The 15,059-nt window shown below is 37.8% G+C and overlaps 2 protein-coding genes across 2 annotated transcripts; one reads left to right on the forward strand and one right to left on the reverse strand.

Moving 5' to 3' along the window:
• The first annotated feature begins 1,008 nt into the window (after positions 1-1,008).
• On the forward strand, positions 1,009-3,012 carry LOC110884976 (pentatricopeptide repeat-containing protein At4g02750). The gene has a single exon (XM_022132655.2). It carries the CDS (start codon positions 1,229-1,231, stop codon positions 2,831-2,833), a length of 1,605 nt encoding a protein of 534 aa, XP_021988347.1. The 5' UTR covers positions 1,009-1,228; the 3' UTR covers positions 2,834-3,012.
• On the reverse strand, positions 2,995-5,615 carry LOC110884977 (syntaxin-43). The gene is made up of 7 exons (XM_022132656.1): positions 5,281-5,615; positions 4,436-4,802; positions 4,231-4,311; positions 4,062-4,139; positions 3,921-3,986; positions 3,760-3,840; positions 2,995-3,206 (listed from the first exon to the last, which is right to left on the reverse strand). Exons 1-7 carry the CDS (start codon positions 5,463-5,465, stop codon positions 3,099-3,101), a joined length of 966 nt encoding a protein of 321 aa, XP_021988348.1. The 5' UTR covers positions 5,466-5,615; the 3' UTR covers positions 2,995-3,098.
• Positions 5,616-15,059: the final 9,444 nt, after the last annotated feature.

Consider the following 15,059-nt stretch of genomic DNA (forward strand, 5'->3'; position numbering starts at 1 on the left):
GGTGGAAGGAATGATTTTGAGGGAATGGAATGCCTTTTGGAATGGGTGATTCCATTCCATTGACCAACCAAACACTCTTTTCTTCATGAGGAAATTACGAAAATAGCCAAAGAGCAAACCCACTTGCGAAAATGGCCAGCTCATGCGTCATTGGAACAGGGCATCACCACTCTTATACGTCCTTCTTTCTTAAATGGACACGTGTGAAAGTTGGAATTTGATACATGTGGGACCCAACATCTGCCACCCCACCCTAGCCACTACACCCCTACACTCCAGGTCTGTCTCCTATGTCTTGTCTCTTTCAATCCCTGTTATTTACCTACATACATTCATACCATTACAAACCAAAACCTACTCTCATTACAATTTCCAGTTTACCTCTTCTCTCCACATAGAGACACAGGGAGAGAAACAAAGAAGGCGGAGATGGAGGGTGGCTGGTCGGCCGACTACGACGGTGGCACGACGGATCTCCACCCCCAAATCCCAACCGCCGCCATGGTTGCCGGAAAAACGATCTGAAATCGAGCCCCTAGTTGCAGGTGTCGGAGACGAAGCCGGAGGCGTCTGCAACTCGCCGGAGGTGTCGGAGACGAAGCCGGAGGCGTCGGCAACTCGCCGGAGACGGAGCCGGAGGCGTCTGTAACTCGCCGGAGATGACTGCAACTTTCAGACGCATCCCGTGCACTTTCAGACGCATCCCGACACTTCCCAGACGCATCCCGACACTTCCAGACGCATCCCGACACTTCCCAGACGCATCCCGGCACTTCCCAGATGCATCCCGGCACTTCCAGACGCATCCCGCGCATCTGACAATTAAAGACGCAACAAGGGGCTTTGCAGACGCATAAACTACCTCGGGATCTGTGATGCGTTGTTCCAAGAGCGCATGAGGTGGCCATTTTCGCAAGTGGGTTTGGTCTTTGGCTATTTTCGTAATTTCCTCTTTCTTCATTCTCTCGTAATCACTCATTCCATTCCAACTCTCATTGCTATCTTAAGGCTTTAAACCACCTCCTGTAGTCTAAATAGTACTGAATTATCGATATAATCAAAACCGGTACTTAGCTGATATGTTTTTTATTATATCGCGACTTCGTTTGATATTTCAGTTGCAATAGACAATGCTAATATCTAATCCCAACTGCCACTTCTCTGTTCATAATCTTGAAAATGAACAACATGTGTTCAACATTTGGGTAGTGTAGATGATTTGAGCTCAATGAACCCTCTTCGTTACCAGTTCCATCGAGCTTCATTTATCTTCCACAATCATTCACGATCACCAAACTTCATTTCCTCTACGTGTGTATGCATGATATCTACTCTTTCAGTCACCAATCTCATTCAAGACCACATTCGCAATGGTAACATAAACGATGCACGCCAACTGTTCGACCAAAATCCCACTTGTGACATCGTCACATGGAATTCCATGATCACTGGATACATTAAAAACAACCAAATGCAGTGTGCACATAACCTGTTCGACCAAATGCCTGTGAGAGATGTTGTTTCATGGAACACCATGATGTCCGGGTTAAACAAGACTAAAGAACCACACAAACTGTACCAATTCTTCTTGCAAATGATCAGAGCTGGGGTAATCCCCAACCAGTTCACATTTTCGACGGTGATTAGCGGATTCATGAACGCGTTTGATGTCTTGGTTCCACAGCTTCATGGTCTTATAGTTCACTTAGGACTTCATTCCAATGTCTTTGTGGGATCAGCATTGATGCGGGGCTATACCCGTTTAAAGGATAACGAGGCCTTACATCGCGTGTTCGATGATGTTGTTGTAAAGGACGTTAGCACATGGAACGCGTTGGTTGTAGGTTATATGGAACTGGGATTTACAGTTGAAGCACAGGTAGCCTTTGACAACATGCCTGAGGTTAATATCATTTCTTGGACCACCTTAGTTAACGGTTACATTAAAAATAGAAAGATCGATCGAGCAAGGTCGATATTCGACAACATGCCATACAAGAACGTTGTTACATGGACCGCGATGATAAAAGGGTATGTACAATATGATAACCACATAGACGCGATACATTTGTTCATCTTGATGCTCAAATCAGGAACGGGTCCTAACCATTTTACCTATTCTACACTCCTAGATGCGTGTGCGGGTTGCTCTACATTTCTCCTTGGGAACCAGCTGCATTCGTGTATTTTGAAATCAGGTTTAGATCGTGAAGTGGTCGTTTCGACTGCACTTATCGACATGTACATGAAATGTGGTGACCTTGAAGCGGCATTGTATGTTTTCGAGTGTATGGAAACGAAGAATACGGTGTCATGGAACTCTGTGATCGGAGGTTGTGCGAGGCACGGATTGGCAAACCGAGCGTTGTGTGAGTTTGAGAAGATGATAGAAAGTGGAGCCAAGCCCGATGGTGTCACATACGTTAATTTACTATCGGCTTGCATGCACGGAGGATTAGTTAAAGAGGGCGAACGGCATTTTAACTCGATGGGAGTAAGATACGGAGTTAAAGCAGAGATGAAGCATTATAGTTGCATGGTGGATTTATATGGGAAGTCCGGTGAGCTTGAGAAAGCAGAGAAACTGGTGAAAGATATGCCGTTTGAACCCGATGTGGGTGTGTGGGGTGCATTGCTTAGTGCTTGTGGTTTACACTCGCGATATGAGCTAGCAAACGGGCTTGAGAATCTGGCACACGATTATCCCACTATATACTCGATGCTAGTAAAGCTCCATGGTGAAAAGGGTGAGTGGAGTCGTGCCGTTGAGATGAGGAACAAGATGATGGAAACCGGTGCTAGAAAACAAAAGGCCGGTAGCAGGACCGATTAACCGAGTCGTGCCTGATAATTTTCAGGCTACGATATTGAACCCGCTGATGTTATGTATTTGTAGTTAAATTTATTAATGCAGAAGCAACTCAAATGAATCATACACATTTTTCCCTCTCGCGGTTAATGACAAATATAACCCTCACCCAAAAAAATACGAGGGACAAATTTGAATTCTTATACTCCATTTATGTACGAATGTGCCGCGTTCTTCTACGCATCTGGCGCGTATGACGGTGTTAAATAGTGTTGAGAGATGAACAACATTAGAAGAGAATCTCCTTGAGGATTAAGAGAATCAACATTACAAAGCACATGATCACAAGTACTGTAGCACACATTACCATTCCCCCTTGTTTCTGATTTCTCTCTGCCTGCAAATATGAAACATGTAAACAACTTCATGTATTAGATCACTTAAAAATGGATCATGGTGAAAACAAGTAATTTCTTGGTATGGGTCAAACGTGAACATGACCCGTATAATCTGTGTGTTTAAACGATATCGAACCTATCCCAAGGCACACTTCAAATCATGTAACCTGAACATGACCCGTATAATCTGTGTGTTTAAACGAGACAGGTTGACTGGTTGTAAACAAGTTGTGTAAACCCATTTATCTACAGAAGCCAAACGAGTTGTAATTATGTTGTAAATGGGTTAAAGGGGGATGATGTAAACGGGTTGGTGGGTTGACATTATAAACTGTATTTTTTATTTTGATTTCTTTTTTTTTTTAAATGGTTTAAATAAGTCAACCTATTTATTAAACTGCTATTTAGATATCACAACCCAAAACCTTATTATTTTCAGTATCGTGTCTGGAAATGCCACCCCTAATTTAAACTCAACTGATTGGTTTTTGTATATATAGGTTTAAACTGCAAGTTCTAATTAGATGAAAGAAGATTTGAGGAAAGTGCAACCTTCTGCAGCTGTTTAAGGCCTTGATCCACAGTCACTGCAACATTCTGTACATTGTAGTCTATTCTGTCAATGATAGTTCCCTGCTTGTGAAATTAAGTTTCAGTTAACAGACTATTATAAGTCTAGAACGATTTGTAAAAGATGTATATCGCGTCTTGACCTGGTCGATTACAAGGACCGATAGATCCTTCATGATTTGTGCCAACTCATTGACTGATTCTGCAACCTATAGAGGTTAATCAAATTATTACAAAGGGCTGAAAATAAAGCTATCTAGTAAAAAAACTGTTGTTGGACCAACCTGTTGAATCTCTTTCTCCCTTTCAGCAGCCAAAGCCTCACTTTTCTTCAACTTCGCCATTTGATGTTTGTTAAAACTCTATGGAAGTAATAACCCCAAATTAAGTAAAGGATTATAGTTTAAACAGGTGCGGAGTAACTTGCCGCAAAAAGGAAAATATGAGACGTACCATGCCATCAAAACCGTCATCATCCTCCCTCATAGAATGCTTTCTGTTTAAATTCATTTCTAAATCAACCCCGTCTGAACCCTGACAACGATGGTTCATCGATATTACACATTCATAACCGTATATTCCAAAAACAGATATAAATAAAAAATAAAGGTAAACATCTGGTTCGGTTAACACAGCCTGTATTTACAATTTTACATACCTCTTTTTGTTGTTGAAGGCGCTTGAGATAATTTGATTGCTTCCTCCGGAGTTCCACTGAAAGACTTTGAAGATCAGTGGCTAGAGACCGCTGCACGTTTTTCCTGATCGTTGAATCCTCAAAAGGCCCGCCAACAGATAACCTTCTTAACCGCTTCTCTGATTTCTTTAGAAGGTCAGTTACTTCATAGGTGAGAGTCTCAATTCTGTGCTGATCTTCTTTACCATCGCCAAATGAGGGCATTAAAGCCTTGGCATGCGCTTTTGCTAGGTCTGCCATTTTAGCGCGTGCGCGTTGGATGTTTGCTGCTATTTCTTCGGATACATCGACCCAAGCAGGAGGAAGACCCACTGTTGGTGCCCCTACACTGTCAAAAAAGAAAAAAAAAAAAAAAACTTCACTAGATAGATCAAGTCATCAAGCTCAATTGTATCTTTTCATGTGACCATGAAAACACAACTACATAAATGTTGGTCACCGAATCCCTATAGTAGTTTAGTGTATCCTAACCAGGCATCTTAAGGACTCAAATACCTAGTTTTATATGCCTTCAAGGATCAAGAAACACGTCAAGGTTGACCTGGTATCCAATGGCGAAGCTTGAGATTTCCGACCGGGGGAGGGCAGAAGTCATCGGACCTAAAAATTCCTATAAAACCGCGGGATCGAAATCGTATATACTCCAAATTTTCTATACGAAAACTACATACTCTCCACTCCACTACTGAGCGAAAATTTTCTATACGAAAACTACACACAAACGGCAGGATCATGCATGGATAATATACGTGATATAAACTACTTTGTACCAGGAAAGGAAAGGAGAAAATGGGACATGAACATACGAGGACGTTCCAGGATCATCTGTACTAAGAGGAGCATAAGACCGGGTTTGCTTAAGCCCAGTGGCGTTAGACATTTCCATGACCGGAGGACCACCAGCATGATGAGAACGACCGGATGGAGCCCTAACGCTCTTCAATGCATCTCTGTATCTCCTGAATAAAAATGTTCGGTTCCTTGTCGCCATTGACGATGAAGAAAAAAACAATTACCGGTTCAACGCAAGCAACGAATGGATCATTCTTAAATTTCGATTCCGCTTAAGATCACCATCGACTTCGACGAACAATATATGGCTGAGTTATCCGCATCCCTATGGTCCGAGTTCGTACCGACGGGAAAAAGTAATTATTTATTCTAGAGTTAAAATGTCATATTGTGGTTTGGATTTTAAAAAAGGTTTATTTTTCATCTGTTATTTTAAAAGGTTTGTATCGTTGTCATCATCGAGTTAACTTTATTCATTTTTTCTGTTAATAAGAAGGACAATTCAGTTATTTTATATGTAATTCTGTTAACTACAAGGGGCAATTCGGCCATATAAAATGACCGAATTAGTGGCTGAATTGCCCTTCTAGTTAACAAAAAAATAGATGACGTTAACCTGGTGGACTGAAATGGCAACGGTGAAACCTTTTTGGATCCACAGACGAAAAATGAAACTTTGGACTAAACTGACAAAATGACCCAAAATACAGGGACTAAATGGCATTTAACTCTTTATTTTAATATATATAATTTGAGTAAATTACATGGAAGGTAGTTCGTCTCTAGTCCCATTTTACTCCCCATTTTTCTAAAAGTAGAATTGATTCTTCGCATTGCGGGAGTCGGCGATCCGGTTGTGTTGTAGCGACCATACCAAAACTGGAAAAAAACATAAAAAAGCAAATTTATAATTCCAAGTGACTCATGTGATGTAAAACGTAGATCACGAAGTCGGACACAAATTAAAAAATCGAGGGAGTCAAAGAGATATCGTATAAACTTTTTAGAACAAAAATCACGAATTTATAAGACCAAATGATTCACGAGACATAAAGCGTAGACAAACTTGAATTTATACGGACACGTATTTGAAAGTCGATAGGGTTTGTATAAACTTGTTAGAAAGTGGGAGGCAAAAGTAACAACTTTGAAACCAGAAAAAAAAAAGATAAAATTATAACGCTAAAAGACAAAAAAAAAATAAAAAATAATAAAAAAGCAAAAATGGAAGGACCAAAAGCACCGGTCTACCATGCTTTTTATATAGTAGTGGTAATGGTAGTAGTAGTAGTGGTAGTAGTTATCCATGTGTTGTGATGAAGCGAGTTACACACATGTATATATATAGGGTTAGGTTCATGAGTGAACAACATTCTTGTTTGCGAACTGAGTGAACTAATCTCAACCATCCATTTGTTTTCTTGATGAAAAGGATAGGATGGTAATTTTACATTAATTCATTCTTTTTTTACTCTTAAATAATCAGTTACACTTCCTATATTTACGAAATTATGAGATTTTTGTTTTTTTATACATTGATTCGTTCCTATCTTGAACAATATTTGCAAAATTCTTCATATCATCTATTCAATTCTTAGTTATGAACATCCAATGGAAAACTCAAATACTAATTAATCCCTGAATCAAATATCCAAGATGCAAGACGTAATCCAAGACCCAAAATCTGCTCCCACCGAAGAACAAAAATTGGCCATGCTTTGCTGCTCTCTTAAGTAATCAAGGTACACAATAATGCACGTAATGGTTTCATCTTGCTCTGATGTGTGTCCGATTGTGTTTAGGTTTCTTGGTTTATCCCTTTTTTTTATTCAAGTTGAATCCAAGGTTTGAAGTTTATATTTGGTAAAAAAAAAAGGTTGAATTGTTGATTTTTTTGTGTATTAGTTGCTGGATATAAGTTAATCATGCCTTTTTGTGTAGATTTTTTTTCAGATGTCGATTTACAGTTAATTGTACAAGTCTGTATACTCTGTTTTTTGGGTTCATTCGATTATACACATACGTATACTCTGTTTTTGGGTTCATTAGATTATACACATATGTATACTCTGTTTTTTGGGTTCATAAATATTCTGCCTTTATGTTATACGCTTGTGTATTTTGGAGTTAGGTTGTTGCTTTGTTAAAGAGTTTGTGTGTTTTAAACACACATATGTATGCTGCATATTTGTTGTACCTTTTTCCTATTTTTTATGTGTACATAAGCGATTTCGCACAAGTATACCCAATTTACCTTTGTTTTATATTCCATACGTTTGTCTAATTGTTTGGCTAATCTAAAACGTGTAGAGTCTGTTGCTACCAATTGAAGATGCAAGATTTAATACAATTAAAGTAGCAATTGCAATGTACGAGGAATATGCACAACTGGCAGGACGTTGTACGGGTAGGGTACTTCAAAGAAAGAAAAACATGGAGACAAAGTGGCAAAAGGGTAAGGTGATACTAGGAATTGTCCGCTAAAAAGGGCGACGCAACTGTGGATGATTCGTCGACCGAAGAAGAACGTGACGAAGAAACGGAGTTCGGAACTGAAGAATTAGAAAGCGAAGACAATGTGAGCGAAATATAGATTCATTAAAAACCTTCATTTATTTAATTCCAGTGTTTCTTTTGTGTTAAAACTCATACCTGTTGGTTATATACTAGTGGGAATGCCTGCGCATTGCGGCGGGTGTCCCGACTCATATTAGATTCAGTTATGATGTCTATCACAAACCACAACCCATTCTGGGTTTGTAACACTTTGTTCCTTTGAACCAAGAATAGCCTAAGTTTGTATTCCGGATATACATGTATTTCTAGTATGGACATAATGAGCATGAAGTTTTGATGAGTAGCAAAGTAATTAGACGATAGCCCACTTGGTAGATGCTTATGTCTCTTAGAGGTAAAGTCCTAAGTTCAAACCAAGGCAAATGTGTAATTTATATTAGGAGTAACATTTGCCATTAAAAAAGTAAAGTAATTAGACTTTTGTATTTTAAGATAAAGTAGGGTTTCAAAACTAAAAACGACCACCTTGCAATGATTGCAACAAATTACAATTATTGTAACAAAGTATGGGCGTTTAGTGTTGTTTTATGACGACGCTAGTCTCTTTGTATAAACAGCTCCTAATAAGCCATGATAGTAAACCAAAGGATAGTAGCATGTGTCACCATTCTCAGCGGTACCTATTTCATGAGTATCTCCATAATCTGAGACCGCCAAAAAACTGCCCATGTGAATCAAGTATGTAATGGTGCACCCAAAGTAAGTTCTTTTCTGACATTGAATTCTATTGTTTCTACAAGTCATTTTATTTCAAATTTCATGCCTATCAAATATCTTTTGATTCATGAAACTTAGTCAAACTTGTTAAATGATATTATTTCATCTCATTTGGTTAACATCAATTCCTGAAACTAAAATTTTAAAACCATTTGAATTCCAACTATCCTATGATATTGATCTTTTGATTCCATCCAAGACACCATGATATATTGTTTTTACTAAAAGAAGTGACGGAACCCCAAGAAGATATCATAGTCCAAATCTCGAGGACGAGATTTAAAACAAGGTGGGGAGGATGTAACGACTCACCCAAAAATATCCTAAAATGCCCCGTAAGTGGAACCCGAACCCCTGAAACCCCTGGAACCCGAACCCCTGAAACCCTGACGTAAGTGGAACCCGAACACCATGATATATTGTTTTCAATCCATCAGGCAGGCCGCGTAAGAGTAAGCTTAAACTTACGCGGGCCGCGATGGATTGAAGATCACCAGATAAGCATGAAGGCTTCATACGGACCGCGTAAATGTTCCTCCAAGTTCACGCGGGCCGCGACAGCTCTTGAAATCTCCGGATAAGCTTTAGGACACGTGTCGTTACACGTGTCACAACCACCGATGACTCAGCAACTCTACTGCCGTCCTTATGACCCTCGCGGGCCGCGTAAGATACATCAAAGGGTTTACGCGTAAAACCCATATTTTTGCTATAAATAGCCTGGACATCGAGCTTTCATTCTGTGTCGAAAATTTCTTTCAAATACGAAGTATACAGCTCAAAAATCACAAATTCGCATAGGGAGACGCTGCTACGGATACCGGGTAGTAACTCGATCACTGCTCAATTCCTTTCTTTCTCTTATTTTCCTGTTCTGTCATTCTAATGTCAGAACTTCTAAATCCCGAAACTCTGCCCATTATTAGGGTAATAACTCTAATCACTGGTACGATACTTTATCCGATCGATTGAAACTATCTGATGGATGTTTAAGTGCTGCTCAAACTCGGGTTATACTTTGTCATTCGTCGTGAATTCGATGGATGTTTAAGTATCGCACTTTGTCATTTGTTGTGAGGGTTTCTATCTCGTGATTATTGTTAAAGTTGAATTGAGTTAATACACTAATACGAGTTCCATTGTATCTGGAAATTAGAACTCGTAAGCAGGAAGCTGCTAGAATACCTAATAGTAAATAAACTTAATAGTTAATTAAACTTAGTAGTTAAATAAACTTATTTAACTTACCAAGTACACTTAGTTGTTAAGGAAACTTAGCAATTAAGTTAGCTGAGTAGATTAATTAATCTGCTAATTAAGTTAAGTATGATTAATTAAGTTAAGTATGATTAATTAATCAGTAATCAAGATTAATTAAGTTAATTAAGATTAATTAAGTTAATCAAGATTAATTAAGTTAAGCAAAATTAATTAAGCTAAGACCATGTGTAATGGTTAATGCCCTCTAATGGGCATTTTTCGCCACATCAACATTATAACGCCCCTACAGAAAATGTGTAACGGTTAATGCCCATTTTCATTAAATGCTTACCATTTTTTTCCTTATCTTTGGGCATTATTCTAGAAATGCCCCTCCCTTTTCATGCCCCTATAACGCCCAAGGGGATGGTGTTGGGGGCTTTATCAAACTCTTTCATGCCCCTATAATGCCCATTACACATGGTCTAAGTAAGTTAATCAGCTAAAGTAAGATTTATAAATCACCTAAATAGATATACATGAAAAATAGATATATATGGGGTAGATATTATCTAAAGAAAGTATTACATAGGGAAGTTATTATCTAAGGAAAGTGTTATTCAGGGAAGGCTTTATCTGGGGAGAACTTATCTAGGGAAAATCTATAAAGGGGTAAGACTTATCTTCTTACTTATAAATAGGAAGCTTAGGAATTCATTTCCTTTGTTCATTTCTTCTATTCTTTTCTCTATACGTTAGTGTTCTAACCAATAATCACCGATGCGATGTTCTGTCCGATCGATTCAGGAACCACCTAACAAATCCCAAAGTGTTGTACTTTGTGAATTTCGGTAAACGGAATCCAAAGTGCTATAATTTGTGAATTTTGTTAAGGTTCGAATCTCGTGACTACCGTTAGGTTTGATTTGGGTTTTACACAAATACGTATTCCATTTTGTTAAACTATATGTTTAACTATCAGAATACTCCCAAATATACAATCAAACAAGCTGTTAAATCATCAGAAGATTCAGAACAATAAAGTATACGCTTAATTATGAGAAGGAGTAGAATCAAGAAGCTTGTTAAATCAATACTGCATGCTTATGAAGTGAGTCATTCTCTTTTTACCAAACTTGCTTTCAAAATCATGTTTGTTTTCAAAGTTATAATTACAGGGATTAAGTCTTTGTAGTCTCCCATTACAGCCGGTATGTGGGGTTTTGTATACATTACTTGATAACCGTCATCATTGGACAACGGGCTAGCCAAGGGGTGATATGACCATAGTCACAGACACCATTGGACAACGAGATAGCCAATAGGTGGTCGAGTGACAAATACCGTGGGTAGATGGTTGATATATATAAACATTGTAATCGCTCTTAATACTGTAACTTATAACACTGTTTTCTAGTTATACTTTGCAGTGATTAAGTCTTTGCCAATCTTAAAGAAGCAAATGTAAAAACTCTTAATGCTGTGAATTATAACAAATATGTTTTTGTGCAAAAAATGAATGAACTCACTCAGTATTTCCTGCTGACAAAACCTTTTTAAAACGCGTTTCAGGTAATTACAGTAGATCGGAATAAGATACGGCACCAAAAAGGCTTACAGAAGTGGCTTAATTTATCAATTCAATTAAATTATGAAAAGTTGTTTTATATATTCGGGTTTATCCCAAATTAAAGCTATCTTTGTAAAACATGGGTTTGTCCCATCTATTTAATAAATAAAATACGGTGTTTCTAAACTCTGATATTTTTCCTAACTCACGGTCCTGATGAAATTTCCGCTGCAATGTTTTTCTAAATAACCACCGGTACCACTTGGCTGCTCACGGCTCCCGATTCCATCCAGGGTAGGGTCGGGGGTCGGGGGTCGTGACATAGTGTATGGCTGTGGATATGTAACTATGTGTATAGGCTGCTTTGTGTTGTCATATTTGTCTTGTTTTTCTCTTTCGCATCTCATGTTACATTGGTAGCTTCATACACACACACACACACCTCATGTTCTATTTATTTCTTTCCTGGGTGTTGTGGAGCCGAGGGTCTCACTGGAAGCAGCCTCTCTATCCCTAGGGGTAGAGGTAAGGTGTGCCTACATCCCACCCTCCCCAGACCCTACAAATAGCTTTGCTATTTGTGGGATTTTACTAGGTATGATTGATTGATTGATCAAATTTTTACAACCAAAACTAAAGAACCAAAATTTTATGTTTTATATCTTTTGCTTTGAACTGAGTAAATGCATGATATATGAATGAGGAAAAAATTGTAATAGTGTATGTGCCTGTAGAGTAATAAGAAGTTGGTAACTTCATGCTCAATCCGTTTGATCCGTTTGAGATTTCATTGAATCGTTAGGCTAGATGATTATGAGATTGATGGTTATTGTAATGGGATGTTATTTACGTTATTGGGTAATCGGGGAACTTCACTTTTCTAACAACCCTCTAGTTTCCAAGACACGAGGACTATATAATGTGAGTTCTACTCGCCCTATCTTTTTTAAACACTACTGCTTGCCTAAAAAAGGTTGTGGGTCACCTGGGTCACATGTTAGGAGGTTAGGGGGTCACGTGTGATGGGTCAGATAAGTGGTACGTATTAACGGGCCAGTCTACCCGGTCTTGGTCTCCATTTGACTTGGTAGTCTCTGACCGAGTTTAATGTGAAAAAGAAGTGAAATTGGAAAGTTGTTGCTGATTTTAGGGATATGTGGGCTGAGTTTTTGCATCTGATTTCTTTGTATTTGGTATAAATACGCTAGCACTATTTTATTTTGAGACGTACCCCATTTTCATTCGACAATATATTTCAACCTCTCTATTTTTATCTTCTGTATATTGACGTATACTATGTGAGTGTGTATTATCAAGGGGCCTGAGGCAACGTCTATCACATGCTATATAGCTCCCTCAACAATCTACAAGTATAAAGTCGTTGACTTATCAAACCCCTAAGTTCCACAGACATTATATGTAACCTTTGCAACCCTGATTGCAAGGATTTTTGGAAAAGCATCCAGCAACATTCTTTCATTCTTTGAGTGGTGTTGCAAATAAAAACTGACACAAAATATTAATAAAAAATTCAAAGCACAAACCTGCGGAATTATGTCTTTAAAAAGTGGAGGTGGAGGCAAATCTTGTCCAAGCATCAGAAATGGCATTCAGCACCATTAATCTCTTTCACAGCCTCCGCCTAGATTTCCATCAAATTATAAATGAACTAATGATAGAAATATAGGAAAGGAGCAATAAAAAAGAAGTGATGCCTGAAAACACTTATGTATAGTGGCTGCTTATCTTTGTCCTTGAACTTTTAAGGTCTATACGATAACCGTTTTTTTTCTCATTTTCGTAACCACTTGCAAAAATTCATGAGGACTAACCTATAGCTCAAACAAGTAAGTAACTATTAGGTTGCAAAAGACATAAATATAAAGACAATTCATAAGATTATGCGGAGTCTCAATCAAGTAAAAGGGTTCGCTTTTCTTTAACTAACAAGTCAGATAATCATAATCATAATCATCTCATTAGAATGTGTTTGAGTGAGAATGCATACCTGGTCCGAAGTAGCAATGTCTCTTCTAAAATTAGGCTAGCCCAGTGCAATATAAATTTTTTTTTAAAGATATAATTTTTTATTATTATTTAGTATATAAAACTATATTATTCAACCCGTGTAATACACGGAGTTCTAATCTAGTTAATAATAAAGTATTAGTATATTACTCAATTATATCTATGTAGTTTTATCAACTTATTTCAAACTCACGTGGCGTTCAGTTAATAGAGAATGTGATTGGGTATTTGATAGAGCACTCGGGCCAGCCAGAAATTGTATTAAGCCCATCCTGAAAGAAACAAATAAGGTTATGACAATTATTTAGGGGGGGGGGTGGGTGGGTTTCGATACTACAGTGGAATACGTTGGGCTGAATTAATTAAACGAGATGATATTTTGGGCTGGAGTGCATTGTGATCACCGGATAATCAATGTAAAACCTAAAAAAAATTACACCGCACAAGAGAAAAGAAAGGAGAGAATTTTGAGGATTGACGGCAGCTTTGAGAGGAACAGTGGGCACACACGGAAGGCAGCCGCCTTTTGACGGCTGTACACGGTACAAGCATGATCGGCTAGGTGGTTTTCTTCGATTCGTAGGGTTCAACATTTTTCTCAGTTTTATTTATATTTGGATTTGTTTTGACATTGACAACGTCACAATTTGATGAGTTGGTTTATTTATACTATTTGCATGTGTTTGAGTTCTTGATTTACAACTTGCTCGATTGATGACAAGACCTTGTAACTTGTTGGGTGACATAGAGTAGGTTGACTCACATTGGTAAATAGGGTAATTAAATTATAAAAGATCTGATGACAAAGACCTGTTTTTGATTACCACTTAAATTAACCGACTTTTCAGCACCATGTCTATGTGGTGTCCAATTAATGATTAAATTGAGTTTGGTGTGAACCTAGAATCTGAAACTTGTAGGACTTTACCTTTATCTTATATGACTTTCCCCAGATGATTGATTTCTAGATTTTCACATTAAACTTTGTTTTTCTAATTCTTATTAACTGGTAAATCTTGACCACTTGTGTTGATTCTGGGAAACGTTTATTATATTTGAATTGTTTGTCATTTATCAAGCGTATTGGTAACATACTTGCGTTGTTAGCGGGTTGGTAAATTGGTGGGTAATTGGTATAATTAAATGGGTTATTAGGTTGTATGGTGAATCTTAAAAACTATCTCTAATAATTAATCAAAGTCATTAATTCCAAGGCCATGTCTATGTGGTGTTATGAATCTGTAAACGGGTTTTTGTGTTAACCTTGCAATCGGGATTCTGGGTGGGAGTTGCTTTTCTTTAATATATAATAATTATCTAGTTAAACACTAACCACAAATTCCCCATGGATACGATACCATACTTACGTTATCTACGTAGTTTAATTAGGTTTTTGCATGACCCTTACGACAGTCATCAAAATGGCGGCGTTGCCAGGTAATTAGTGCGCTTAGTGTTTTTCTCGTTTTCTAAACAATACAAAAAAAAATAAATAAAAACATACAAAAAGTATATAAAAAAACAAAAACCAAAAAATATCTTTCTTTTTATTTTATTATATATATATTTCTTTAGTTCGGTATTACGCTTGGGTTTTCTGTTTGAGTTTGTATAGGTGAATTCTATTCGAAACATGGATAGAGCTTATCAGATCAAGATTCAGTCAGAACTGTCCATAATCAATCTCCATTTGGACGGCGA

This window comes from Helianthus annuus, chromosome 10 (genome assembly GCF_002127325.2).
Source record: "Helianthus annuus cultivar XRQ/B chromosome 10, HanXRQr2.0-SUNRISE, whole genome shotgun sequence".
NCBI classification, from domain to species: Eukaryota; Viridiplantae; Streptophyta; class Magnoliopsida; order Asterales; family Asteraceae; genus Helianthus; species Helianthus annuus.